This window comes from Paroedura picta, chromosome 17 (assembly GCF_049243985.1).
Source record: "Paroedura picta isolate Pp20150507F chromosome 17, Ppicta_v3.0, whole genome shotgun sequence".
Taxonomy (NCBI): domain Eukaryota; kingdom Metazoa; phylum Chordata; class Lepidosauria; order Squamata; family Gekkonidae; genus Paroedura; species Paroedura picta.
Genome location: NC_135385.1, coordinates 19,894,875 through 19,922,011, shown reverse-complemented (window position 1 = coordinate 19,922,011; position 27,137 = coordinate 19,894,875). Strand labels below are relative to the sequence as shown.

At 55.6% G+C, this 27,137-nt stretch overlaps 1 protein-coding gene across 6 annotated transcripts in view; it reads left to right on the top strand.

Annotated features, from left to right (window-relative positions):
- The window catches only part of RAB11FIP3 (RAB11 family interacting protein 3), a 57,908-nt gene extending 35,036 nt beyond the window's left edge, over positions 1–22,872 (top strand). For 3 of the 6 annotated variants that reach the window (XM_077316945.1, XM_077316951.1, XM_077316950.1), the window contains 12 exons: positions 2,581–2,768; positions 4,983–5,159; positions 8,352–8,486; positions 10,672–10,707; positions 12,400–12,493; positions 13,869–13,972; positions 14,972–15,112; positions 16,703–16,784; positions 17,911–18,048; positions 19,276–19,431; positions 19,623–19,763; positions 20,342–22,872. In XM_077316945.1, the coding sequence (XP_077173060.1) occupies positions 2,581–2,768; positions 4,983–5,159; positions 8,352–8,486; positions 10,672–10,707; positions 12,400–12,493; positions 13,869–13,972; positions 14,972–15,112; positions 16,703–16,784; positions 17,911–18,048; positions 19,276–19,431; positions 19,623–19,763; positions 20,342–20,455 (1,506 nt within the window). In that variant the 3' untranslated portion in view covers positions 20,456–22,872. The remainder of the gene's footprint in view (positions 1–2,580; positions 2,769–4,982; positions 5,160–8,351; positions 8,487–10,671; positions 10,708–12,399; positions 12,494–13,868; positions 13,973–14,971; positions 15,113–16,702; positions 16,785–17,910; positions 18,049–19,275; positions 19,432–19,622; positions 19,764–20,341) is intronic. The other 3 variants (XM_077316946.1, XM_077316947.1, XM_077316948.1) reach the window with 3 other exon arrangements.
- The last annotated feature ends 4,265 nt before the right edge of the window (positions 22,873–27,137 follow it).

The window sequence follows — 27,137 nt, the reverse complement described above, 5'->3', positions numbered from 1 at the left end:
TTTGCCCATCACCTCTGTGCCTTTTTTTTGGGCTTGCCCTTTGAGCATATGTGGAGAAATTAATCAAAATTAAGCCCCAAGGAATCCGTACGTGCCCCAGCCTCGCTCAACCCCACCTCTTTTCAAAGCAGGTCTCCTTGTACTGTCCTGAAATAGTCTTTTCTTTGAACTTGTGATAAGAGTCGCTGTTTGGTTTTGTCAGGAGTGCTGGTTTCTGGCCAAGGGTGCCCTTCAGTAATCTTTCGTGCGCTTTCAGCCTCTGGGGTGGAACAAAGCAGGGATCCTCTCTCCCATGGGTCGTTCCTGCACGTGTATTCTGGAAAAAACATGGATCATTTTTTTGTTTTTATGCTGCTTATGGAAACGGAAGCGTTCTGGAAGCAACGTCTACGGTTCTAGAAGCCATCAAATCCGGCAGCTTTTCTTAATGCAGATAACACAATGCCGGTTTTTCTCTCTTGTTGGCTTCTCTCTTGCGTTGACAGTTCTGCCACTTTACTGCTTGCCCCGGCCGGGAGTGGCCCAGGCTGGCCTGGTTTCGAAAGCTAGGCAAGGAGACACCACTAAGGAAAACCAAGGTCATGACACAGAGACAGGCAGTAGCAAAACACTTCTGGCCTTGAAAACCATCTGTGGGCTTGCCAACAGCTAGCTGTGACTTCTCCGCTCCCTCCACCACCTACCTTCTTGCTCAGCCTTTCTGTTTTAGCTGACTCTCGGTCACTTCTTTGGCTCAATCAGTTCTGCTCCTCGCCGGTACTGTGTGGCTTCTCTTCCCTGCTTTCCCTTCGGCCTCCCTCTTGATTCTCGCCTCTGGTTTCTCTGGCTCCTCCTTCATAATCCGCTCTTCCCTCTATCCGAGCCCTTCCCTCCTCTCTGCGCTTGGCTTCCTCATTTGAGGAGCCAAAGCACATGTTCCCCTGTTCCAAGCTTGCAGAGCCCTTCGTGGTCCAAGTGGATTCTAGCAACATGGCCACGGGAGCGGTCCTCCTGGAGAGCAGCGGAGTAGGGCTGTCTGCACCCCTGTGCTTCCCTTTCCAAAAAATTCAGTGATACCAAACAAAGCTGGGCCATCTGGGAAAAAGAAGCAGCCCCCATTAAGGTGGTGCTCACCGCTTGGTGACATCGGCTAGATCCTTCCCTTGCTTGGCTTGACTTGTTTGCCCCTTGCTGCAGAGTTCTTTGCCTTCTGGCAGCTGCCTCCTTTCCATGGGGCATTGCAAAAAAAAAAAAAAAACGTGCTCCTTTCCGCTGGTGTTTTCCGCTCGATCTCTCTCACGCCTCCTTTCCCTCCCCCCTCTCCCTTTCCCCTGGCCACCTTGTGTCCGTCTTTAGCTGGTGAGCCCAAGGGCAGGGCCTGTGTCTCTCTTGTGCGTCAAGCGCCAAGTCTTGCTTGGCTTTCTGGAAATAATAATTAACTCCTGGGCCCTTCGGCAGGAGGGAACAGCCTTGTGCTGGCATGACTTCCCCGCGTACGAATTCTTCAGGTGTCTCGGGGCAACCGGCAAGCATTCTCCTGCCCCCCCCCCCGCCAGCCTGAAGACTCGCTATTGGCACGTGACTGCCGCCCTTCCAGAGTGGACTGCCAACTAGAGAGCAGGGTGCGGAAGACCAGGGGGGAGGCCCTGGGGTTGCAAAGTGGGAGGTGTGGATCGGCACTTGGTCTCTTTCCTGTGCGTAGAGTGACTTGGGGCAGGGGTGGGCAGAAGGGGTTGTCTCGGGGCTTGGCTCTTGTGGCCTTTTCTTGCATGCTGATGGCCCCTTTGGAGTCAGAAGGCAGATTTATTCTGGATTCGCCAGAGATTCTGGTTTGGGGGGGCATGGAATTGGGGTCCCTGTGGGTGGGCAGGGAGCTGTGAGTTTCCTGCATTCTGCAGGGTGTTGATGACCCCGGAGGTCCCTTCCAACTCTGTGATTCTAGGGGCTGCGGGATCATCACTGGAAAACCCACTTTGCATGCAGAAGGGCCAAGGGCCAATCCTAGACCTCTCCAGGGACTCCAGATAGCAAATGTGAAATGAGATCTTCCTCGTTTTGAGACCTTGGAGAGCAGCGGCCCATCAGGGGAGGCCTTGCCGAGCCAGATTTGCTGAGGAATGTGAGTCCAAAGGCACCTTTAAGACCAACGAAGTTTTATTCAAAGGTCTTAAAGGTGCCTTTGGACTCACATTTTGTTCCGCTGCTTCAAACCAGCATGGCTGCCCTCCGGAATCTTGCTGAGGAATGTGGCCGGCTCAGGTGGTGGAACACCTGTCCTGTGTGCAGAAGGTCCCAGGTTCAATCCCCAGTGTTGACAAGCACCTGCGGTAGCCATATTGGGAAAAGCCTTTTCACTTCCTGAGGCGTCCCTGGAGAGTCCCTGCCAATCCGGGAAGAGGATGCTGAACTACATGGACCAGTGGTCTGCCTCAACGTAGGGGGAGTCTCACGTGCTCATGTGACTTAGCGGGGAGGGCAATTCTATGGCCAGCGTCGTTCAAACCAAATCGTGTTTCAGAGCCCGAGGAGTTCGAGACGCAAGCGAAAGAAGGAACGCAAACAACCCTGCAATCTTTATTTCTGCCTTTGCTCTTCCTCCAGGCCAACGAGGTGACGGACAGCGCGTACATGGGCTCGGAGAGCACCTACAGCGAGTGCGAGACGTTCACGGACGAGGACACCAGCACCCTGGTGCACCACGAGATGCACGACGAGGTGGAGACGGACAGCGCCATCGACTCGACCGTGCACTCGGAGTACGCAGACCCCATCGAGGAACCGGAGAGCGGGTAGGTGCCTCTCCCTGCTGAAGCCCTGCTGGAGCAGAGCAGAGTGCAGTGGGGGCTGGATGCTAGTCGGAGAGCCCGGCCGGGGAAACGTGGGGCCTGTCATAATCTCTCCCTCCATCTACCTCGCAAGGTAGCTGCGGGGAGAAAAGCGAGGGGAGGAATGTTGCGTAGTGCCCGGAGCGACTTGGAGAAAGGTCAGGAGGGCAACTGATTAGTAAAACGTGGAGTTAGTTTTGAAATGTTGCTAAAGAAGTGAGGGCAATGGTCCCACTGGACAATCCTAAAGCGATCTGTTATCTGTGCATACTTTAAACGTTACAAGCATTCGCTGCTGCTGGGAATCTAGCTAAGCTGGTCACTGATTCCAAGGCAGCTCGCTTACGGTGGTGTAGAATGGTTAGAGCAGACCTGCCCCCTCCCCAAATGGCCAATGATGGGCCTGGAGGAGGTGGGAAGGGGAGGAGCCCCAGGTGGGCGTGTCCACAGCTCTGCTTCAGAACAATATTCTGCACGATCGCACCACTTCTGGGGTTTCTCAAAGCCTGAAGAATGTTTCAGGGGTTTCTCGACGGTAAAAAAGTGGAGAAAGGCTGGGTTAGAGGAGAGAACGGCGTTGTAAGCCGCTTTTGGTCCCTGCCGGGGAGAGAAGCAGGGTATAAGTATCCCAGCCAAGGCCACAAACCACACCGGCTTGTGCTAAGGAATGGGCGGGTGACGCTGTCGGGGTGCAGGCCTTGATGCGATCACAATATCGTGGAGCAAGAAGGGCGGCCCAGCTGTAGAGCCGGCTTCAGTTGGTGGTCCTTCCCCCCTGCCTCACTTGCTGGGAGCCGGGCCTGAAAGGGTGGCTTGCCATCGGAGGCCCTGCAGCTTAAGACGGGGAATGGGATTAACCTGCCAGCCGGGGCGTTCTTTGCTGACAAGCCCTGGGCTTCGGCGGTTGCTAACCCTCCGTCCCTAATCGGCTTCCGAGCGCTGAGGCCGTCAGGACCTTTTGCGTCGGGGGGAGAATCGGCAGGCATGCCGGCCTGCCTCCGTCCCAATCAGCGTCCCGGGAACATGGCGAGAAGTCTTGGGCCCACCTGCCTGTAGGTACAGGTGCCTCTTGCACGGGGATCCTCTCTGGGGGCGTGGGGCTGCTGCGATGGGGGAGCGTGTCCGTGTGAGCCGGCTTTGGCGGCATTATTGCCCTGGCCGCACCAGAAAGGGAGACGCCACAGCTGCGAAGCTGAAGGGCCAAACAGGATTGATAGATGTGGGTTAGGATAGAGGGTGGCCAAACTATTGGCAGGGGCTCCTGGGAACTGTAGTTCATGGACGTCTGGAGAGCCACAGTTTGCCTGCCTCTAGTCTAGAGGAATGAATGAAGCCCAGGCCTGCGTTGAGTGTTCCCCTCTCGGCTCAGGAAGTACAGCCCGTCCCGTCCCTCATGCAGTGAGCTTGTGAGATGGGAGAACGCAGCTTTCTCCTGGTGGGGAACAGAGGCCATGCGGCTTAGAAAGTGGGCCGATGCTTTTGGGCAGGCTGTGGATCGGCCCCCAAACCCGGCATTCCCGGGGGCGGTCTGCACTTGTGTCAAAGCCGCACTCGACACAACGAAGCAGGCAGGGAGGTGCGAGTTGAGGACGACAAAGATCCGTTCGGGAATGTGGGCCGTCGAGGGCTACAGGACTCCTGCCTGCTTCTGGACCCTTAACAGGATTAAGCATTCCTGGAGCGCAGTCACAGCTGAACTTTGGAAGGACCAGCTCTCGGTCCTGGGACCATGAGGTTCTGCCAGTCATCGTACGCTTCCGCGCCCTGCTGGTTTTGTTATTTTGGCTTTGTCGCTTTGCAAGTCCGGTCTGGCTGGTGCACAGGTCGTCCTGGCAGGTGCTATTGCTGTGCACAGGTCGTCCTGGCAAGTGCTATTGCTGCACTAGGATGGGGAGAGGCAGGTAAAATTCTCAGATCCTGCAGCGTGTGAGGCTGGCCTCAGAGGGAAGCCTTCCCAAAGTTGCCCTGCCTCTGTCATTCGGACATCTGGAGGAGAATAAGCTTAATCTGTGCCACGGATCCTTCTCCTCCCGCCCTCCAAGTCCTGGCCGCAGCCTGAGAGGGGCTGTCTTTGCCGCAGGGGAGAGGCGACCACAATGGGGTACGGCATACCTTCCTTCCGTAGGTAGCAGTATGTTTGGGCTGTTCCTTGGGGTGACTCTTGTTTCCCTCCGACAGATCTCATCCCCGGGACCTCCCCTTGAGCGCGGACATCAACGGCCACGCCATCGTCACCGTAATTAGCGGGGAGGAGCAGTTTGAGGATTACGGGGAAGGGAACGAGGCAGATCTCTTCTCCGAGAGCTTGTGCAACGGAGAAAACAGCTACACCAGCTCCTCCTTCCTCTCTCCCAGGTAACAGCTGACGTCTGGGAGGGCTCGTTGCTTATGCTGCACAGAAACCGGGGAGGGTAGAGAATTTCACGTTCAGTGGAGCCTCCAGGCCCTGGTGAAGTATACCTGTTCTGCGCCCACAAAGGCTTCCTCTGGGTCTCCATCTGGGTTTCCCATCACACTTTTCCCAAAGCCTTGAAGGTCCGTGGCCTGTTCATGCAGGATGTGGAAGAGAATTGGCAGAGGGAGGGAAGGGTCAAGGGAACAGCCCCTGGGGGAGAAAGGTGTCGCTAGACCAGGCCTGATCTTCCTGCCCCCCAGGGCTTTTTGTAAAGGTGATGTGGCCCACGGGCATGATGCTGCAACGTACCCCGCCCTCTCACCACCTGCTCCCAAGGAATGTCATTTGGAGGAGCAGTTGATCCTTCCTTCCTTCCTTCCTTCCTTCCTTCCTTCCTTCCTTCCTTCCTTCCTTCCTCCCTCCCTCCCTCCCTCCCTCCCTCCCTCCCTCCCTCCCCTTCCTTCCTTCCTTCCTTCCTACCTACCTACCTACCTACCTACCTACCTACCTACCTACCTACCTACGCAGCCAGCTGGTGACCTTGGGCTAGTCACAGTTCTCTTCACAGTTCTTGCAGAGCAGTTCTCGTAGATCTCACTCAGGGTGTCTTGTGGCGCGAGGAAGGGAAAGGTGTTTGTAAGCCGCTTTGAATGACGAGTGAAAAGCAGGGTATAAAAGACCAGCTCTTCTCTCTTCGTCACTGACCCAGTCATGTGTTGGCTTTAAGACTGAGACCATGCCAAGTACCGCTTGTTCCGTACGCCCCTCGGCCTCCGAAGGCCCGTTTCTGTTTCTTCTCCTCCGCTCCTCGCTCCGGGACTTGCATTTGGGAAGTGCCGGCTGCAGCTGGTTTGGGACCCCATCAGCGACAAGAAAGCCGTTCTCGAAAAGCTCGGAGGAAAAGGAAATCTGCTCCGGTCCTCCCCCTTTCCCCAACTTTCACGGGAGCTTAGCTTGCAGTTTTCGAGCGGCTTCACGTGCAGCCTCTCCTTAGTTACTGGGCTGCTCTTGGCGCCACGCCAAGTCCAAGGCTCCAGCGACGGGCGCGTGGAACCGGCCTGTCCCTCCCATCTCAGCCTCACAGGGGCCGTTCCGCAAACAGGGCTGCGTTTGCCATTTAACAGGCCGACGTTTCCTTTCCAGGTGTAGCTGAAGGTTTAACCTTGTCTCTGTCGTCTCGCGCCTCTGCGTGTTGTGTGTGTGTGTGTCGCGTATTAACCTTCCGGCCACGGAGGCCATTCGTTAACCTCCCTCCGATGCTGCCTTGTGGCTTTCAGAAGTCAAGTGCCCCCGTGGTGCCCGCTGCCCTCCACCAAATGCTTCTTAATACTTCATTAGCCGCCTTCCTTCCCTCCTCCCTTATGGAGCCTCAGGCGGCTTACAGTGATCCACGCGATGGGCAAATCCTGGCTGGATCGCTGTAATTCGCTCTGCGTGGGGCTGCCCTTGATCCTGACCTGGAAATTACGGCTGGTGCGGAATGCGGCTACCCGGGGTCCTGACGAGGACCCTGTGGAGGGTATTTATGCGACTGGTCCTCTGTATTGGCTACCCATTGAGTTATGGATCAGGTACAAGAGCCCTACACAGTCTGCACATCTGAGGGAACACCAAACCCAATCGGTTCCCTGGAGAGCCCTCTGTTCATCTGGTACAAATGTATTTGTAGTCACCGGCCGCAAAGAGATTTGTCTGGCCTTGACCCGAGGCAGGGCCTTTTTGGCCGTGGCTCCAGCCTGGTGGAATGACCCTCCAGCCGAGACCGAGGATCTGTTACAATTCTGCAGGGGTTGCAAGGTGGCGCTCTTCCACCAGGCCTACGGTGAGGCCAGAACAATCAAACAAGGGCCCCCCTAGAATCATAGAATCATAGAATAGTAGAGTTGGAAGGGACCTCATGGGCCATCTAGTCCAACCCCCTGCCCTTCTCGGGTCTTGCCCTCTCTGGACTTGGGAGAGCTGGCTTCAGATCCTGACGTCGCTCTCTCACAGCCTTGCCTACTTTGCAAGGGCGGTTGTTCGAGCCAAAACGGACGAGAAAAGTGGACAGGAAGGATACAAAAAAAGCCTATTGCAGTTCATCAGGGAGGGTTTCCAGCCCGGCTCGCTCCGCTGACTTTTCACTTTGTTTCCTCTCTGAAATCTGTTGTTTGCCTCTCTGTTGTTGTTGAAGCAACGGCAGGCAGGGAAGGAAGAATGAAGGTCAGAGCTATGCAGGGCCAGGTTGGGAAGCCGGTGGAAGAGCCTGCCCAGGGCTGGTCACAGCCCGCCCCGCCTGAAGCAGTGAAGCACCAAGCCTGAGATGTGGGTGGAGAGGAGACGGACACAACACAAAGCAGGCTGTTTAAAAAGAAAAATTACGACCTGACGGCTTCCAACCGAAAGAGTGTGGGTGAGATTCTGGCTGGGGCTGCCGAAAGTTGCAAGGCTCGTGATTCCACCTGCCTGCCTGCTCTGTCCGTCTCTGCCCCCTTGGGATATTCCCACCCCACCCTGGCTTAGGAAGGGTTTCCCAGGGGCACAGTTTGCCCCTGAGTCATCCAGGAGAAAGGGAAATTCCTGCCGTTGTTGTCGAAACGGCAGGAGGCTTGGGACTAGAGGGAGGCGGCCCCTTCGAGGGAAAAGCATCGCCCCGAGCAAGGATCTGAAGTGGAAACGCAAACCTGTTCTTATTCCTCTTGCAGACCGCTGATGTTCACGACGGGTTGAAGCTGAAATCCGTCAGTGGTTTCAAAGCTTCGTATAAATAACCCCCAAGACTGTATTGTGCTAAACTCCCCGGGCTGAGCCATAAGCGTGGCTATGTCTAATCTGGAGAGCACTGAGCAGGGGGCTGGACTAGATGGCCTGCATGGCCCCTTCCCACTCTAGGATTCTGTGAGAGTGAGGATTGGTTGGTCTTAGTGGGAGCAGCTTGCTCCCTAAGTGCCTCTGATTCCTCTTGGCATGGGGCGGATCTTGCCCCCATCCTTTTGTTTTGCTCGGGGCAAAACCAACCCTTCCCCCTACAAACTGGCTTGTTTGAGAGCACGGAGAGACCGGACTTCTGGAAGCCACATGCAGGCCTGGGTCCCCCCACCCCCCCACCCCTTCCCTCCCTCCCCTGGTGTGTCCCACTAGCACTAAACGGATGCCCCCTTTGCTCCCTCCAGCGCCGTCCCACTCACCACCCAACTGCACAGCATCCTCACAGACGAGGCGTTTGAGTTTTACTGTAGCCAGTGCCACAAACAAATCAATCGCCTCGAAGATCTTTCCGCCCGCCTAAGCGATCTTGAAATGAATAGGTAACGGGGGGGGGGGGGGGGAGAAGTGTTGTGCATGGCCGTTCCTCTCTTTATCCCCCCCCCCAAAAAAAAACCCACAGACACACACCCCGGAATGAAATTGAAGTGCATGCTGTGTGCCCTCGAGGGGAGGAAGGACCCTCACTGTTTTGGCAGGGGGGGCTTGGGAAATTGATGCGCCTGGCTTGGAGATGGGCCAAGGGAAGGCTCTTGTGCCTAGAGGCAAAGAACGGAGCTGTGGACCCGGTGGCTGTCGTTCAGGGCGCAGCTCTTGTTGTGAGAACCACAAGGCGGCCCTGGAACAGATCGCTCAGATGCGCCACCCGTGCGCTTTTGAGAATCTGGCAGATTCGGCTATTCCCACCAGAGCAGCCTGGTGGGAGTCCTTCCTCCTGTCCTTCCTCGCTTGCCGTCTGACGGACCCTCCTCTTGCATGATCTGCCGTTTGTGTGACGTGGCCGCAGCCCTTGGTTTCCGGATCCGGGTCGGGTTAATGGGACAGGGGGCCGGCTGAGGAAGGAGCTGGGGAGTGTCCGGGCCCAGCGGGAGCCAGTCTGGGGCTTGGGAGTCTTGAGGCGGAGGAAGGGGCCGAGGGCTATCTGAACACCTGTCCTTTCGGCAGAAGGATGGAACTTCTCCTCCTCCTTCGTGGCTGGACATCTGTTCCTGGCCAGTAGCCAGTCTGTAGGCCAGATGGAGGACGGTTGGGGCTGGGTGGGGTGGGGAGTTTTAGTTGTAGGACGCTGTGCACTTTGACAACGAGGCTGCCCCGAGAGAGGGGCAGTCGAGGAATCTAATGAGAAACAAACCAAATAAATAAGATGGACAACAACTTAAAACCTCCAGGGACCAAACGGTACACACACTTAAAAAAAAAGGGCACCGGTTAGATCTCGAATTATTCCGGAGGGTCTGCAAAAATGGAGCCGTTCCGATAGGTTGAGTCCAGGAAACGATTCCTCAGCTACTGGCCGCCCTGCCCAAAAACCCATCCGCACATGGAAAACCCTCCAAGCGCTTCTCCATCCTTGTAGGGTAAAAAATAAGAGGAGGCAGTTCTTATATGCAAAAAGGCTTTATTGTTAATAACTGTTTTGAACGCTGTTGTTAAACACTCTGAGCTAGACAGGATAAGGCGGTCTATAAATAAAATATTTATTATTGTGAATCTGAGTTGCCGGACAGGATTTTCAAAAGCCTTCCGTCTGTTTGCCGGAGAAGGCTGGAGAATACGTATTTTTCAGGGAAATCCAGTCTCCTCTGGGGCTACCCCCGGGAAGGCCCCGATCCTGGTAGGTTTTGCCTCCCCGAAGGAGCCGGGGCCCTCTATAAAGTTTAAAGCAGGGGTAGTCAAACTGCGGCCCTCCAGATATCCATGGATTACAATTCCCAGGAGCATTCGCTGGCAGTGGGCTCCTGGGAATTGTAGTCCATGGACATCTGGAGGGCTGCAGTTTGACTACCCCTGGTTTAAAGGCTCAGGAAAGACGGAGGCTGCACAGGAGATGGATGGGCTTGGTTGGCAGGCAGAAAGTGGGCTGTCCATCCCTCCCAGAGAGAGTGGGGCAGAGCAGGGGAGCAGGCGGGCAGGGACTTGTGGGAATTGTAGTCCGTGGACACCTGAAGAGCCCCACTCGTTGCATGCCAGCTCAGTGGATGGCCTTGGGCCAGTCACACACTCGCAGTTCTGGCGGGGATAAAATGAGGAGAATGAAGCGAGCCCCTTGGAGTCCCCCGCTGGGGAGCAAGTCAGGATACAGGTGAAATATGCAGATAACGAAAATCCCTGTGGTCCATTTGAGTCGAGCCCCGTGGACCCCCGGGGCTTATTTGGGCTGGGCTTCAGTCTAGGGTGGGCCACCTTCCCCTGGGAAGCGGGCCAAGGCGGGAGGATCCATTTTCAGGGCTGGAGCTGGGGGCGAGGGAGGGGAAGAGCACCCTTTGGAGGGGCCAGGTGCCTTCCGAGGGGCGGAGGTTTTCAAGGTGGGTGCAAGACGTGGCCTGGGTGTCCTGCCCGGGGGGGGGGGGCTGGGTGCATGGCCGGCGGGGTGTGCTGCGTGTGGTGCTGTGCTGTGCGTTGCGAAGGATATGCCCCCGTGTCTCTGTCTTTGCCGGCTTCCTGTTTCCCCCCTCGCTCTCTGGTGTCAGCTTTCCTGACTTCGTTTTCCTGTTGTTCATTCCACAGTCCCCATAAGAGGATCTCGAGCAAGAAGGTAGCAAGGTACGCCGACGCGGCCTCTTTCCCCCACCGCCTTTCCTTCGATTCTGTCTCCCTTGCTCAGCGGCTCCCGCCTGCGGCCTCTCAAGATCTGGGTGCCCACGTTCTCCCTCTTGCGGCTTGCCACCTGCGGGGGGCTCTCTTTGGCACCTTTTGCTCTCGTCCTCGTGGGAACGGGGAGGACTCTTTCTCTCTCTGCGGGATCTCTGGGTGCATCTTAGCTCCAAGCCCACCTTGTGCTCAGAGGCTTGGACCGGCTGTGTGGAGCCTTGAGCCCGAATCCGCCTCAGAGATTGGCTGTTCTCCAGTATTTGGTTGCCATCTCAGAGGTCCCCGGGGGACCAGACCGGAGCAGCATTCAGAGAGAGACAGAGAAGGGAGGCTTTCGTGGCTGGATTCCCTTTCCCCGGTTGTCACTGTGGGGTTAGTGTGGAACAGGGGTGTGCAGCAGAGGCAAGAAGAGCCGTTGGCTTGCGTTTGTGCACAAGCCTGATTTCCCTGGGGAATGGCAATCCTTCTCCAGACTCATTCTCCCACAAGACCCTCTCACCTGGCAGCATCTGAAATCTTAAACTGACGTGCAGGCAGTCTGTGACAGGATGTAGGTAGGGTGGCCACCTCTGAGCTGCAGATTTCCGGGGTGCTGCCTGAGAAGGGCAGGGCTCAGGGAGGGGAGGGACTTCCGCTGGGGCCCAGGGCTGTAGAACCCGGCTTCCGAAGCAGGTGGACGGGTGGCTGTCGCCTGGAGATCACTAACTGGAGGTTGGCAACACAGGAAGCAGCACAGGAGCGTCCGTGAAGCGTCCCTCGCCCCCGGCCAGTGGCTAGGTTGTGGTTGCTCAGTGCGGCGGCTGGTTTCCGTGGCGGAGAAGGGCTCCCTGGCCATCGGCCCCCGCCTGAAGCCTGGACAGGTCCTGTGTGCACTTGCCCATGGCCAGGTCTCACCGCGGCAGATTGCCAAGCAGCCCCTCGCACGCCTCTTTTTGACCTCCGTGGGCTCTTCCTTCAGGAGCGCCAGTGACGCACAAAGCTTTTGAGCGCCCTCTGTTTGTTGCCCTTCCGTAAGCGGAGGAGAGGTGTCCTTTTTCTCTTGCCCACGGCCGAGGAGCGCCCTCTCCCCTTGAAGGGCTCGACTCCTCCTCGCGCCCCTGATGTGGCCTACTGCTGGGGCACAGCTGATCAAAACGTCCGGCCCAATCGCCGCCTCGTAAAACCGGTGCCCTTTGGACCACAACAGAAGCGCATGGAGCCGACGTTGCAATTATGAGCGTGGAGCCGACGGCTCCCCAGCAAGGGGGGGAGGCTGGCTGCATGCATGCACTCTCCGCTGTGGGCCGTTTATTGCCGTGAAACGCCGCTTGTGTCTTTCTGCCATCAAGATTTTAAAAAAACGAAGCGCGATTAAAGTACATCTTATCGTCCCCCGTTCCAAAGAGCAAAGGAAAAGCCTTGCGCTGTGCCGTCCCAGGCAGAGCTCGCCGTCTCTGCCCCGCACCGAGCGTCCGCCCAGCTCAGAGAGGCCGATTCTCTCTTGTTCTGAGGCTTTGGGGTCGAGCAGAGCGGTGGGGAGGTCGAGGGGAGGGTCCCTGGCAGGGAGGGGATGAGCAGTTCTGGGGGACATGACTCTGTGTCGCCAGCCATGCTCTCGCTGATGGTGTTCTTGCTTTGGGTCGGCTTGGTGTGTGTCTTCGGCAGGCACCTGCATCAGACGGGGGCTCTCACCGTGGACGGGATGGAAGAGACGTTCCAGAACAGCACGGACTGCCTGGAGGAAGACATCGCTGACAAGGTGGGTGTGCCGCGGAGCCAGGGCTGGGCGCAGAGACATCGGCGTTACCTGCCCAGCCGGCTGCCTGTGGGGGAGCAGGGAATCAAACCCGGCTCGCCAGATTAGAAGTCTGCACTCCTAACCCCAACACCATGCTGGCTGGATGTAAATATTTCCAAGACGAGAGTGTTCGTCAAAGCCAAGTCCGCCTTGCGTTTTTGTTTAGTTCCTGTTTGCTTCATACAAGAGTCGCAAAGGCCTTAATTTTCAGCTCCGTGGGCACAAGAGATCCTCTCTGGGATGCTCAACTCGAGCTCCCTCTGATTGGGCCACCGATTTGAGTGACAGAAGCCTGCAGTGCGGAAGGGTCGTGGCCGAGTGTCTGCAGAAGGTCCCGAGCTCTCTCCCTGGCAGCCCCAGTTGCAGGATCTGGCTTCACAAGAGGCTTTCTGTGCCTGAGATCCTGGACAGCAGCTGCCAGCCAGGGTAACTTGGTCCAAGGTAGCTTTGTACTTTCGGGGTCCACCTCTCGGCCCCCGTCACCCTTCATACGTGGTGCGTTGGGATCCCTGACTGGAAGAGCCCCAAGTAGGACAGTATTATAGGGCTTAAGTAAGATGTGGCTGATCTTTGTGATCAGCTGGGAACAACTGCAGTACAAAGAAAGGCACTGGTCCTTCAGAGCCTGGCCAGGCCCTGCTTGTTCCTCAGAGGTGCTGGGATTGCGCCCTCCTGTCCTTTTAAAAGCCCCCCTTTGAAGGCTTTGATCCGGAGAGCCAGGCAGGCAGGCAGGACTCTGTGCACAGTATTCTCTGTCAGTGTTTGACATTCAGGGTCGAACTGCTCCTTAGAAAGAAATCGGGACGGCCTCTCATGAGAGGTTCCTCGCCAGCCTTTGGAACATCTTAATATTCGTGTTCTGCCCCCCCCCCTCCACAGGGAGCCGGGGAGAGGGCAGAGGTTGAGAGACACGGGCAAGCTGAATTCGGTGTTGCAGGATGGGTGGCTCGCCCCTTTCTGACTTCAGTGCCCTCTGTTCCTGAGTTTCAAAAGCAGTTTAAGAATATAAGAGGAGCCCTGCAGTCGTGGGTTTAGACTCCATGTCGAACAGTACCAGTTAGGTAGCAAGGAAAAGATTTTCACAGTCTGAGTAGTTCAACAGTGGGATCGGCTCCCTAAGGAGGTGGGGAGCTCCCCTCGCTGGCGGTCTTCCAGCAACAGCTGGAGCTATCCTTCTCCTGGGTGCTTGAGGCTGATCCTGCACTGAGCAGAGGTTTGGGCTGGATCACCTGCATGACCTCTACGATCCTATCACGTGAAAGGCTGCAAAGCTGGAAGGAAAGGCCTCGTGGGGCTCAAATCGCTCTTCTTTTGCCTCCTTGTTTATCTTTTCCAGGTGATCTTCCTAGAGAAAAGGGTGACGGAGCTGGAGAAAGACACGGCCGCCAACGGAGAGCAGCACAGTCGGCTGAAGCAGGAAAACCTCCAGTTGGTTCACAGGTGAAGGCCGGGCCGTGGGTGGGGAGGATGTTGGCCTTTGCAACAGTGGCTCCCCCCCATGTTCAGAAAAAGCATGCAGTGCCATCCTGCCATTCTGCCCTGAAAGGTGCCGCTGGAGTCAAATGCTGTTAGGCCGTTGAGCAGCAGGCAGCCCACGATGACACCACCGGCAGGGGTTTCAAGGCAATATTCATTGATTACATTTTTTATACCGCCCTTCCGAAAAGCTCAGGGCACCTGCTTGCTAACAGAGTCGACCTGTTCGCGAGATCAGAACGAAACGTAATCGAAATTTGACGCAGAGTCCAAAATCGTCCCATGTTTTAAAGGGATTTAAACCCTGTCCTGTGTTCCTGTCCCTCGTGGTAATGGAGCATCCCTTCTTCAACTTGTTGGGGGGGCAGGGGGAAGTGCTAGACCGGATATTTCGGGGATAATTTCGGCGCTGCGAGGAATATACCTATGAATGCGTCGGGAGGCCAGGTTCAGAGGCGGTTTGCCCTTGCCGTCCTCTGCGTAGCAACCCCTGGCCTTCCATGGTGACCTCCCAGCCAAGTCCCAATCAAGGCTTCACTTTCTGTCTCTGACAAATTTGGGCTAAGCCGGGTTGTGTTTCCTCCAGAGCAGGGGTAGTCAAACTGCGGCCCTCCAGATGTCCATGGACTACAATTCCCACGAGCCCCCTGCCAGCATTCGCTGGCAGGGGGCTCCTGGGAATTGTAGTCCATGGACATTTGGAGGGCCGCAGTTTGACTACCCCTGCTCCAGAGACCTCATACAACAGGCCCTCCCCCTGTGCTGGGTGCACAGGCTTCTGTGCCAGAGGTACACCGAGGCCAGGCAGAAAGCGAGGCTGTAAAATACCCGTCCCAGGATAGTGCAGTCCTGTGAAGCCAGCTTCGAGTGCCCCGGCCCCCAAAATAGCTGAACTCCAGTGAGGACTTCGGGAGTGCAGGCCAGCGTGAGCTAATCTCTCTCCCTCCCTCTCTCTGCTTGCAGAGCGAATGCCCTGGAGGAGCAGCTGAAGGAACAAGAGCTGAGAGCCGACGAGATCCTGGTGGAAGAAATCCGGAGGCAACGGGAGCTGCTGACCAGGATGGAGCGAGAGAAGAGCATCGAGATCGAGAACCTGCAAGCCCGGTATGGGGGGGTGGGGGTGGCGAGAGACACGTGGGTGCCCGATCGGCATGATTGCCCTGGCGGCGTGGCCCCTGCACTCCTGCACGACACGGCGAGCCAAAAAGGTTCCCCTCCCAGCAGGCTGGACAGAGTTGGGTTGGTTTTGCGGCCCTGTGTACGGCTGCAATTTCTGGTTTGCGCGGCCCACCTCGAAAGGAACAGGGGAGCGAAGACCTGAGAATGGGAATGCCAATGTCCAGGCCCTTCTGGTTTTCAAAAGAATAAATAGATGCTGTGCAGGAGGGTTGGAAATGTGTGTGTGTGTGTGGGGGGGAGAAATGAACTTTTAAAACCAAAGTCCTGTTGGTGGAGATTTCAGCACTGGGCTGGCATCGAAGCTCCTTGCTTCCGCACAGGGACGGTTCCCCGTTCCGCTTCCGTGGGTGCTGTGAGTGCAAAGGCGTGTGCAGTGGCAAGAGGTCCTCCCCATGGAGATAATCTGTGTGTTTCCCCACCACGCCTGCTGCTGGCGCCCCACAGCTGGTCTCTCTCGAGGCCTTTTGCCTGTTTCCGTGGTAGACATGTTGGGCCACTGTAGTGATCTGTCTACCAGCCCAAATCACTGCCAGCAGAATGAGTGAGTGAGTGAGTGAGTGAGTGAGTGAGTGAGTGAGTGAGTGAGTGAGTGGGAGGGAGGAAGGAAGGAAGGAAGGAAGGAAGGAAGGAAGGAAGGAAGGAAGGAAGGAAGGAAGGAAGGAAGGAAGGAAAAAGGGAGAGATGGAAGGAAGGAAGGAAGGAAGGAAGGAAGGAAGGAAGGAAGGAAGGAAGGAAGGAAGGAAGGAAGGAAGGAAGGAAGGAAGGAAAAAGGGAGAGATGTAAGGAAGGAAGGAAGGAAAAAGGGAGAGATCGAAGAGAAGGAAGGAAGGAAGGAAGGAAGGAAGGAAGGAAGGAAGGAAGGAAGGAGGGAGGGAGGGAGGGAGGGAGGGAGGAAGGAAGGAAGGAAGGAAGGAAGGAAGGAAGGAAGGAAGGAAGGAAGGAAGGAAGGAAGGAAAAAGGGAGAGATCGAAGAGAAGGAAGGAAGGAAGGAAGGAAGGAAGGAAGGAAGGAAGGAAGGAAGGAAGGAAGGAAGGAAGGAAGGAAGGAAGGAAGGAAGGAAGGAAGGGGGAGAATGTGGAAAAGGCCACAGAATGTGGACGCTCTCCTTAAATCAGTCCTGTGATTCTCGGACGATGGAGGGCTCGCCAGCAATCCATGGTCCCTACTTGCACAGCACGGGGTTCTTTGCCTTGCCGCCCACTATACGTTTGAAAGCCCTGCTTGAAACAAGCGGACTCTGTTGGCTTTTCTCGAGCCTTCCAGAGGGGAGCCATGTTAGTCAAGTGTGGCAAAGTGAAGCAGAAGTCCTGCAGCACCTGAAAGACTGCCCAGCGTTCCTTGCGGTGTGAGCCACAATCGGTGGCGCTGGATTTAACGTCCTTAAGGCCCTTAAGGCGCCGCAGCACTTGATGTTCAGCATAGTCAGTGGATCCCTTGCAGCATCCCCTGGTTGGGAGAGCGTGGGAACGCTGTCCCAACTATGACAGGGTTGGTGTGTCTGTGTGGAAACTGCAGGTTACAGCAGCTGGATGAGGAGAACGGCGAACTCCGGTCCTGCGTCCCGTGTCTGCGAGCCAACATTGAGCGGCTGGAGGAGGTGAGGGGAGGGGGGTCCTCAGCACCTTCCTCCATGTGGAGGGCCCTTGAGAAGTTGCCACGCTGGGCCTGCTCTTGTCAAAAGCTTCTTGGAGCCAGTGTGATGCTAAGAGCGGCGGCCTCGATTCCGTGCTCCTTCACATGCAGCCAGCTGGGTGACTTTGGGCTAGAGCTGTTCTCACAGTGCAGTTCTCTCAGAGCTCTCTCAGCCCCACCAACCTTGCAGGGTGCCTGTGGTGGGGAGAGGAAGGGAAGGAGATTGGAAGCCACTTGGAGACTCCTTGAGGTAGAGAAAAGCAGGATATAAAACCCAACTCTTCTTCTTCTTCTTCCCCCTTGCTTGGGGTCCACATATGGGCCTGTTAATCCCTGCCTGGGCTGTCCTTTCCCCTGCCCTCCTCCAAACCAAACGCCAGACTTCTTTTTGCCCACGGGCCTGGGCTGGGTGTGCTGTGGTCCTCGTTGCTCTGTTCTGTTGCTTCAGATCAACCGGGTGACCCACCTCAATCTCTTTCAGGGTGTCCCCTTTCTTCCCTGAGTAGGACCGCTTGACTCTTGGCTCGTCCTGCCCTCTAGTGGCAAGTGAGGCGCAAGTTTTTATAGACCGCCACTCACAAACCAGTATTAAAACTGCAGTACAAAATCCCCACCAAACCCCGCACAACAATTTATACAACAGCAACAGATGGCGGAAAATCAAAATCTAAGCCCGACTACACCCAGCCCTGCTGTTCCAGCCAATGGATCCAGCTGAAGACCCCAAGCAAGATGACCCAGGGGTCTTGCTCGTTAAAAATTAGAAATAGAAATAGGGGGGGGGGATCTGCAGATCAAAACACCAGTTGCTACCCCCGCCTCGACCAAACGCCTGGCGGAAGAGCTCCGTCTTACAGGCCCTGTGGAACTCAGAGAGCTATTTGAAGTTGGCCCTGCCAATCAAGAAATCAAATTGGTTGGCCTCTTCTTCAGCCCTGTGAGATCAGGGACCTTAAGCCATTCTGCAGGGCTTAACAGAGGAGGCAAGTTTAAAGGGCTCCTTGGGAAGCCCCCTCTCACAGGTACACTCGACATAGGTGTGCTTCCCTATTGGAAGAGAGGCTTTTCCATTTCAGCTCGCTCTTTTTCAGGAGAAACGGAAGCTGGTGGACGAAATAGAGGACCTCACGGTGCAGCTGAACGAGGAGCTGGAGAGCAAAAGGAAGCTTGGTGACAAACTGAGCCACGAGAGACACCAGTTCCAGAAGGACAAGGAATCCACGCAGGAGGTGGGCAGAGGGGCCGATGAGGAAGGGGTTGGCCTGATGGGGATTTGGGCCTCCTGGAAATCAGCTGGAGCTTGGACTGACAGCTGAAACCTGCCATTGCAGGGAGGTGGAAGGGTGGGCAGGGCTGCCGTACATAAAACGTTACACGTCTGCCCATTTTGAAATGGCCACTGGCGTTGAACACCTATCAGAAACAAATAAAGCACTGGATGGAGAAGCAGAGCAGCAAAAAAAAAAAGAAAGCCTAGCTAGATACAGATCCCTTGTAGATCCTACATCTGTCTCTCTTTCTTTGTCTCTCGATCTGTCTCTTTCTTCCATCTGTCTTCCATCTAGCTTCCATCCCATCTATTATCTGCCTATCTCTTTCTTTGTCTCTCTTGATCTGTCTATCTCTCTTTCCTCCATCTAGCTTCCAACATCCATCTACCTTCCATCTTTCTTCCATCTACCTTCCATTTGTCTTCCAACTTCCATCTAGCTTCCAACTTCCGTCTAGCTTCCATCTGTCTTCCAACTTCCACCTAGCTTCCATCTTTCTTCCATCTACCTTCCATTTGTCTTCCAACTTCCACCTAGCTTCCATCTGTCTTCCATCTACCTTCCATTTGTCTTCCAACTTCCACCTAGCTTCCATCTGTCTTCCAACTTCCATCGGTCTTCCAACTTCCGTCTAGCTTCCAGCCATTTGCAACCATCTTGCATCTATCATCTAGCTTCCATCTATCCATCCATTGCTCTGTATCTGTATCTTGCGAGGCTTCTCGGATTCCCCCAAGGGCTTTGTAGGTACTAATCAGCATCCTGATTTGGGCAACAAGTCCAGAGAGGTATAATGCCCCCCCCCTTAAGAGATGGCCAATAGGGGGGTTATACTTGGACCCCCTTGGGTTTCTAGGGGGTGCCCTTTGCTTCTCCAGCTCAGGTAAATAGTGAGGAAACCTGAATCTGGTATCATAGGATAGCAGAGGAGACCTGAATCTGGTTTCATAGGAATGGGCAGGGACAAGATTCTTTGCAGTGTTTCAAGCTCTATTTCCAAATATATTTGAAGGTGTACACCTTAAGAGCACCTCCTTTAGTATTGTCAGCTCTGGGAGGGCCTTGTGCCTCTGACGGACCTGCTCCGTCCACGGGCCCCTTGAGCCGCGTGTCTGGAAACAGTCCCTGGGCGAGCGGAACTGGCAGAAGAAACCGCAGCCCCTGACCTTCCTGCCGCCCTTGCAGCTGATCGAAGACCTCCGGAAGCAGCTGGAACACCTGCAGCTCTTCAAGCTCGAGGCGGAGCAGCGGCGGGGCCGGAGCAGCAGCATCGGCCTCCAGGAGTACAACAGCCGGACGCGGGAGATGGAGCTGGAGCAAGAGATCAGGCGGCTCAAGCAGGTACCTGGAGGTGGGGAAGGTCCCTGGGATGTCCCAGGAGCTACCTGTGGCCGGGCAGTCGGGGCACCAGCTCGCCCTGACGGTTTCCAGGTGGTCTAAGCTTGGCTGAAAGGGAGAGAATTCGCTCATGGGAGCACTAGGAGCCCTTGAGAACGGCTGCTTTGACCGCCCAAGTCTTCCTTTGCCCCCAGGATAACCGAAACCTGAAGGAGCAGAACGATGAACTCAACGGGCAGATCATAAACCTCAGCATTCAAGGCGCCAAGAACCTCTTCTCTGCTTCCTTTTCGGAGTCTTTGGCGGCAGAGATCAGCTCGGTCTCCAGAGATGAGGTACGGTGGAGATGGGTGGTGTATATATCACAGAATAAATCAGAAACTCCTCTGGCAGGGGCTCGTGGGAATTGTAGTCCATGGACATCTGGAGGGCCACCGTTTGACTACCCCTGGTTTAGGCTTTCTGAACCAGGTTTCCTAACAACCCAGGAAGTGTCTCGCCAATTATATATATATTTTTAAATGTGTTAAAATATATTGGGTGACATGAACCAATGCTTGCAGGCATGGAGGAAAGATTGATAGGCCACGTAAAACTGCAGACTGTTGGCCGGTCTGCCATGACTCACATCCCGTGACTCTCTTCTGCTGTCCTCCAGCGAAGAAAGGTGTTTGAAAAGCCCATCTTTGGTGAAGGAAACCTTTTCCTTTGGGCGGAAGAGAGTCACGGGCCTCTGACCGGGGAGGGAAGAGAAACGCCGGAAAACTGGCGAATCTCCCCATAGATGGAGGGAAACGTCCGCCGTTCAGTTGCGTGGGTTCCAGGGTGTCGTGCCGGCGTTTGGGTGAGCGGTCCCCACCCACGCCCGGCAGAACAGCCTGGGAGTGACGAGCCGGCCTTCTCTCCCTGCCAGCTCCTGGAGGCCACGCAGAAGCAGAAAGAAATCAACCTCCGACTCCAGGACTACATCGACCGGATCATCGTGGCCATAATGGAGACCAACCCGTCCATCCTGGAAGTCAAGTAAGAGGCCGCAGCTTCTTGGTCCTGCTGACCCGGGGCGCAGCGGAGGCGCTGCTCCGGAGGAGGAGGATGCTGGAGGAATCTTTGCTTTGCGAAGAAATCGCCGGAAACCTGGCGGCGGACGGTTGGGAGATGGTGCCCGGCGGACGCAGGGGAGCCCGGCAGAGTGGCTGACTCCGGCGGCTTTCAGGGGGGCGCCGGAAAGGGCGCCTCTGGGGAAGGAGGCCGGCCACGGACACAGGGAGGGCCATTTGTGAACACGCACGCCCCACGCCGCCTCCCAGTGTGGACACACAGAGAAACCTTTTTTGGCTCTGAGCTCACGGTGACGGGGCTGAGGAAGGAGGGAGTGGGATCTCTCCGAAACTCCGAGGAATCCTGGGGGGAGGGAGGGCAGCAGACTTCTTGCCTTGCCCATCTCTGCCTTTCACCCCCCTCCCCACGGTCTGAACACTCACCAAGGTGCCCAGGAACACCTCCCTTTGGGTCAGAGGTTCTGCTGCGTCTTGCTCCTCTTCGGCCGCCGGAAGGGGGAAAGAGCCGGGCCTGCCTCAACCGTGCTGTGCTCTCTGGCTTCCCCCAGAATGTTCTGTGGGATCTCTTGGCGTGTGGCCGAGGGTCCCCCTGGCCCCCTTCCCTTGGGGCCCTCTGGAGTCAGCCGGCCGGAAGCTGGGGCCGTGGGTGAGGGCGCTCTGCCGATGATACTGCAGCGCTGGAGGCAGGGCTGTCCAACACCCCCCCCCACCCCCAGTTCTGGGGCAGGCTCCCCCTGGCCGCACATGCCCCCTCTTCTGGCGGGGCTCGGTTCCCCTACCTCCTGTCCGGTTGCCCGGAAGCAGCTTGGGAGGGCCGTGGAGGGTTGCCTCGGAAAGGGGCTTCTGCCGACACATCCCCCTTTTCCCTTCCAGCTGAGCCCGGCGCCGGTTCCGCTGACCTCGGATCCGCTCCGTACTTTCCTCGGCAAGGACGAGAGACGTTTGCCCCTCCCTCCCATAACCGCTGCTCCGCTTTTCCTGAGCCGTGCGGGGAGCGGTTAGCAAGAGCTTTGTAAGTCTTCCTTCTTCAGGGAAGAGATGCCCTTTGCTCAAAGCCAAGAAGGCGTGGGCTCCGTTTCCACTGAATGCCGGGGAGGGTGCTTTTATATCTGGCCTTGGCGGTTGGTTTTAAATCCTCCTTGGTTTGTCTCCCTCCCCTCTCCTTGTAAGGGCTCAGATAGGGATGAGAAGCCCACGGGGAATGCCTGGGAGGGCAGATTTGCATTGTAGCTTAGTGCAAACGTCAACTCTTCCCCCCCCCCCCAAAAAAAGAGGGAGTGCGCTGAAGCCGAATGTGCAGACGGCGTGCTTCTGGTCCTCATGCTTCTAGTCCTCATGAGGCAGGGTGAGCAGCAGTGAGTTCTGTAGCCTTGGGGTGTGACGGAGCTGCACAGTCCTGTTCTTAGGTGGGGAAATATACCAAAGGGGGCATACACACCCCCTCTCCAGCACCATTGGCTTATGCACCACTGCGCTAGGTCATGCTGGACAACTGCTTGAAACAAGGGGCAAACCAGGCGTTCAATGCTGCTCCAGGTTCAGGGGGATCAGATGTCAGCGTGCACGTGAGGGGATGGGGACGAAGGACAGAGGGGCATGGAAATGAAGACACCCCCCCCCCAAAAAAAACATCCAGTTCTCAGAGCCCGGATCAATCGAGCCATCCTCTCTCCTTACTCCACACAGCTCCAGAGGACCATTTGGGGTGTAAATCAGTGTATACTTGGAGAGGGAAAGGTTTTGTTTTCCTTTTTTCTATTTTGTAGAGTTAGGTATTTTTTTATAGAACGTTGATGAAGGCCGATCAGTTTTTTTAAAAAAAGACTTTGAAGAAGAGAGCAATGTATCTGTATATACACACACAAACACACACACCCACGCAATATATATATATATAATGTATGTATAATGTACAAATCTATAAATATCAGATCTGCCTTTCTCTACTTGGGCACCCGCTCTGTCCACGACAAAGACACACGCACACTCCCCTCTCCGCCTTCGGGCCGATCACAAACAGGTACTGTAATGTAAATAAAACACAGGAGGGGGAACCATTCAAACTGACGGGGCAACGAGAAACCCTTTTAACAAACAGCAAAGCACTGGCTTGCACATGGCTTTAATTTCCCGAGGGGGGAAAAAAACTGTTCTTCCCTGCTGGTATGTGAAGGAATTCCCCCCCCCCCAAACCAAGAGGCAAACGGTGTCTTGTCATGACGGGTGTGCTGACCCTTGTCTGATTAAAAGCTGTCACCGTCTCTTCGCAGGAGACTCGGCTGGGCTTGGTTTCTTCCTGTGCCTTTTGTTTCTTATCGCGTTGGGGGAGGTAGGGAAAGGAAACGCCGAAGACACAGTTCCGAATGCTGGCTGTGTGGAACCTCCATGTACAGGTGCACGGTATCCCTGAATTGCCCGTGGATGGAGGGAGAAGCTACAGAAGAAGGGCGCTTGCTGTTAGGTCGCTTGGTGTCAGCTTCCGATCTGGCCAGCTGGGTTTGATTCCCCGCTCCTCCACAAGCAGCCGGCTGGGTGACTTTGGGCTGTTCGGACTGAGCCATTCCCTCAGGGCTCTCTCAGCCTCCCCTCCCTCCCAGGGTGCCTGTTGTGGGGGGAGGAAGGGAAGGCGATGGGAAGCCGCTTTGAGTCTGCTTCGGGTAGAGAAAAGCAGCTCTTCTTTTAATGATCCATCCGCAAAGCATCCCATGTTCCCTTCTGGGAGTGAAAAGTGGGGTATAAAGTCCAACTCTCCTCCTCGTTCTCCAAAGCCATTTCCGACCAGGAGTTTTGCTCCTCAACAGCTGCAGATCTGGGACCTGCCTGGGAGGAAGATTGGGGCGGGGGTAGTTTGGGGCTACGACTGAGCTGGAAACAGGAGAGGGACTCCTGCCTCATAGGAAAAGGTCTCTGAGGGGGCCCGTCTTGCCGTTCCAGGTTTTGTTTTCAAAACCCAAGAGTGGTGAAGTGGGTCAATGCAGCCGACCACCACCTCCCTGCCCCGCTTCTCTCCTCTGCCCACAGCTGGGTTTGGTTTTTTTTTTGGGGGGGGGGGGGATCAAGGAATTCACCCTGGAAGGGCTTTGGGGAAAGTTAAGCATCGCTTGTTAGGACCACTTCCTCCAGAGGAGGGCACTTTTGGGGCCTTTTGGAACTGTCCAGCAGCTCTAATTGGGAGATCATTGCTTGTCCTGAATGCGGAAGGCTTATGGCACTTCTCCTCTTCCAGCACTAGGGGGCGGCAAAGGATTGCAGGAATTTGGCTCCTGGGTCACTTTAGTACAATGATTGGGCAGGGGGGGCGGGACACCTCCCTACTCCCCTTCGGGGAGGGCGGTCTATAAATGCGAAAATAAATAAATAAAATAAATACTTGACTCAATTCTCTTTGGGCTCCAGAGTCCGATTGCCTGACCCCCACGGACTGAGTTGAGCTGAGTTTTGTGCAAAGGGAGCATTTTGCGCATTATCTTGATGATTATCCCAAATAACCTGTGGAAAACCTGGGGAAATGGGGTTGGAGGATGGGGGACCCCATTTGCTCTTCATGACGGCTGCGTGCGGCAGCATAAATCGTCTAACGCTGTGAATTTTGGATCCTCGAAATCCCCTTCTCTGCCAGCATCGATGCATTTTGCCGGAGACCCAGCGGTGTGGGCGGAGGCCTTGCGTTCGAGCGCTCGAAACGTTTGCGTCGGAAAAGAGGCTCTCCGTTCGGAAGCCGTGCTTTCAAAACGTCCTTTGTCTGCCGAAAGCTCTCTGCCGACAGCGGGGTCTAGCAGTGCCCAATTAAGTCACCTTTCATTCTCCCCCGTTAGGAGACACGAAATGCATTAAAAGATTATGGCGCTTATTAAAGGGGCGCACTTAAGCCAAGGATGTGATTAAGGATCCCTCTGGGGCTTCTTTGGTTCTCCGATGCCTTTTCTCAGACTCAGACCTCCTGGAGATATTAGTGAATGGTTAACACTTCCTGCCATGACTGCAGCGTCAGGGTTAAGTAAGCCTAGATGCTGGGTTTTTTCTTTTTTTTTTTACCTGTGCTGAGTAGGTTTTCATACCCTGGGCTGGCTGCATTTCCCTCATTCACTAACAGGGATCTCATTGGCCCTGATATCCTTCTACTAAAAACTCAGGGTTTTTTTAAGGATTTGTGTGTGGGGCTGATGAAGGTTAAGAGTTAGAGAGAAGGCCAAAGTTTTTATACCGCGCTTTTCTCTGCCTTAATGTGTCTCAAAGCAGTTTGCATTCGCTTTTCTTCCCTCTCCCCGTGGCACCTTGTCGGACAGGCGGGGCACCAGCCCAAGGTCCTCCAGCAGGAGAAGTAAGGTCCTGACCATTCTAGCCTGCTGCTTTTAGCCTGTGCACCAAGCTGGGGTATAGTTTTTTAAGGGTTTGAGGTCAGTTAGGCCCCCAAACATACACTGTGTTAGTGTTCACGCAGGTCCAAATTCTCCACGTTGGATCGGTGGCTTTAGAAAATCTTTTTGAATTTTGTGAGCCGGGTCTGCAGCCCCATCAGCAGCAGCATTTTGAGACTGAGGCCAAGCAGTGCTGGAGTTACGATGAGGCAGGACTCGGCCAAGTCTGTCTCTCACGTGGCATCTAATGATGCTGCCGTGGCAGTCCCAGCACCAGGGGATTTCCAAGGCAGGAGGAGTTCACAGGGGGTTGGCTATTGCCTCTTTCTGCAGGGCCACCTTGGCAGTCTCCCATCCAAGTGTCAAATAGCCTGCCCTTATCCCCCCCCCCAAAAAAAGTGTTTGAACGCCATCGTTCTCAATGGGCCTCTTCTCTCCTCTCCTTCCAAATCTGCTAACTGGAAAACTGAAAATCCCCTTGTGATTCAAAATGCTCTTAAAAATTCGCAACGATTGCCGACTGGCGATTGAGAAACTCCCGGTGCGGCTTGGGTGCCGAGTGCGTGGATTGCCAAGACCCCCTTCCCTTCCCAGATGCCCCATCGCAATCTGCTGGACCCCTGGAGGATGACTTCTCCTCTGAGGAAGAGTGCCTGCACCTGAAAGCTCACGCCTTGAATAAATCTTCCTTGGTCTTAAAGGTGCCCCTGGACTCTGGCTTTGTTGTGCTACTTCAGACCAACACGGCGACCCATTTGAACTTCTCCTCTCCCTGCTTCAAAGCCTAGCGCGGAAAGGAGCGACAAAACTGATCCATTTGTTCAGCCTGACCTGTAAAGGCCCGTCTTCAGAAGCCGAGGAGCACCAAAACACCGCAGGTGGAAGGCACGCAGTTAGGAAAAGGTGGCGAAAGGGCAAAAGACGGTTCCAGCCGGACGAGCGTCAGGGACGGTGGAGGGCAAACGCTGCTCTTCCTCTCGTCGGGCTTATTGCTGTGCCGTAGGCTGCCGAGGAGGCCGCGGATGCGGGTGAGTAAGGAAGGGCAACCGCAGCGGAGCTGGCGAGGGCGGAGGGGTGCGCTTGGAGGCTGCCTTCTGCGGTGTGCCAAGGCAACGCCAGTTCTGTGGTTGAAGCAAGGTTGAAGCTTGTTGTACAGCCTGCCTGGCCGGTATTCTGCCTGCTTTGCGAGCACAGAGCTGGGAAACTGCAGGCACGCGGGCAAGAAGAGAGATGCCGAGGAAGGATGCGTTCTCGCTGCCTAGGTTGGGGGTGCCAGGCAGGAGGGAGCTGGTCCGTAGAGCGCCCTGCCGGGGCATACGGGAAATGTTCCTCGTTCCGTGACGAGCAGCCCAAAGAGGAGAAATACTTTAAAGAGCCAAAGTGACAGCAAGCTCTGGGTGCCAAGCAACATCGTCACCTGCCTTGCCGGAGCGTGCGTGCCAATCCCCAACCCTCCCTTGAAGGTCTGTGGGGGTGTGGAGCAGGGCCTTTTCCGTATCGGCCCCTCGGATCCCCCCTCGATCTTTTGACCTCCAGGAAGAAACCTTCGATGCTAGATTTCAAAGAGCGGTTTCCGGGGGATCAGCTCGACTGGACGGTTTTAACCTGAAGACTTCAGTGGGGTGTCATAATGCCTCAGTGTTTTGCTGCCGCTATGAAGGGGGGAAACCCGATCGACTGCATGCATGCATCTACATGATGCGCCCTCCTCCCAACACTGGTCTTTAGCTTTTCCCTGCATTTCTCCAGTAACTCTGGCCGGAAGAACACCCACCCCAGCTCCCTTTCGGCTACTCCTCAGCCCCAGTGACGCCCTGCTCTTCAAAATACGATCCTTGGTGCAGCCCTATCTTCCCAGGCAGGGAACACAGCAGCTTCCGGTGCTGTAAATCCACAAAACAGCTCCCGATCCTTCCGCAGGCCAAAGCTTAACGAGTTGCCGATGCTTCTCCACAGCTCCCAAGGAGCTGCCTGGGCCCTGCAGGGGTGATGTGATTGGATCTGACGCCGCCAGCTGATCTGTTACATTAAGGGGTGCTCGGGGGAGCTGAGGACTGAACACACTTCCTGCCAGAGCCCCCAGAGAAAGTTGCAATTGGTAGCAGCACTGCGCTGTCTCAGAAGTGCGGGAGGTGACACCCTCGTGAAAGGTTTATGAAAACCACATGGGGAGTTGTGGGCTCCTTTCCTTGGCGCGAAGGCAAGCAAGAACGTCGAGCGCTGCACCATCAAAACATTGGATGCGCTGGGTAGAAGCTGCTCGGAAATGTCCTGTTGGTTGCCAGTTGATCCG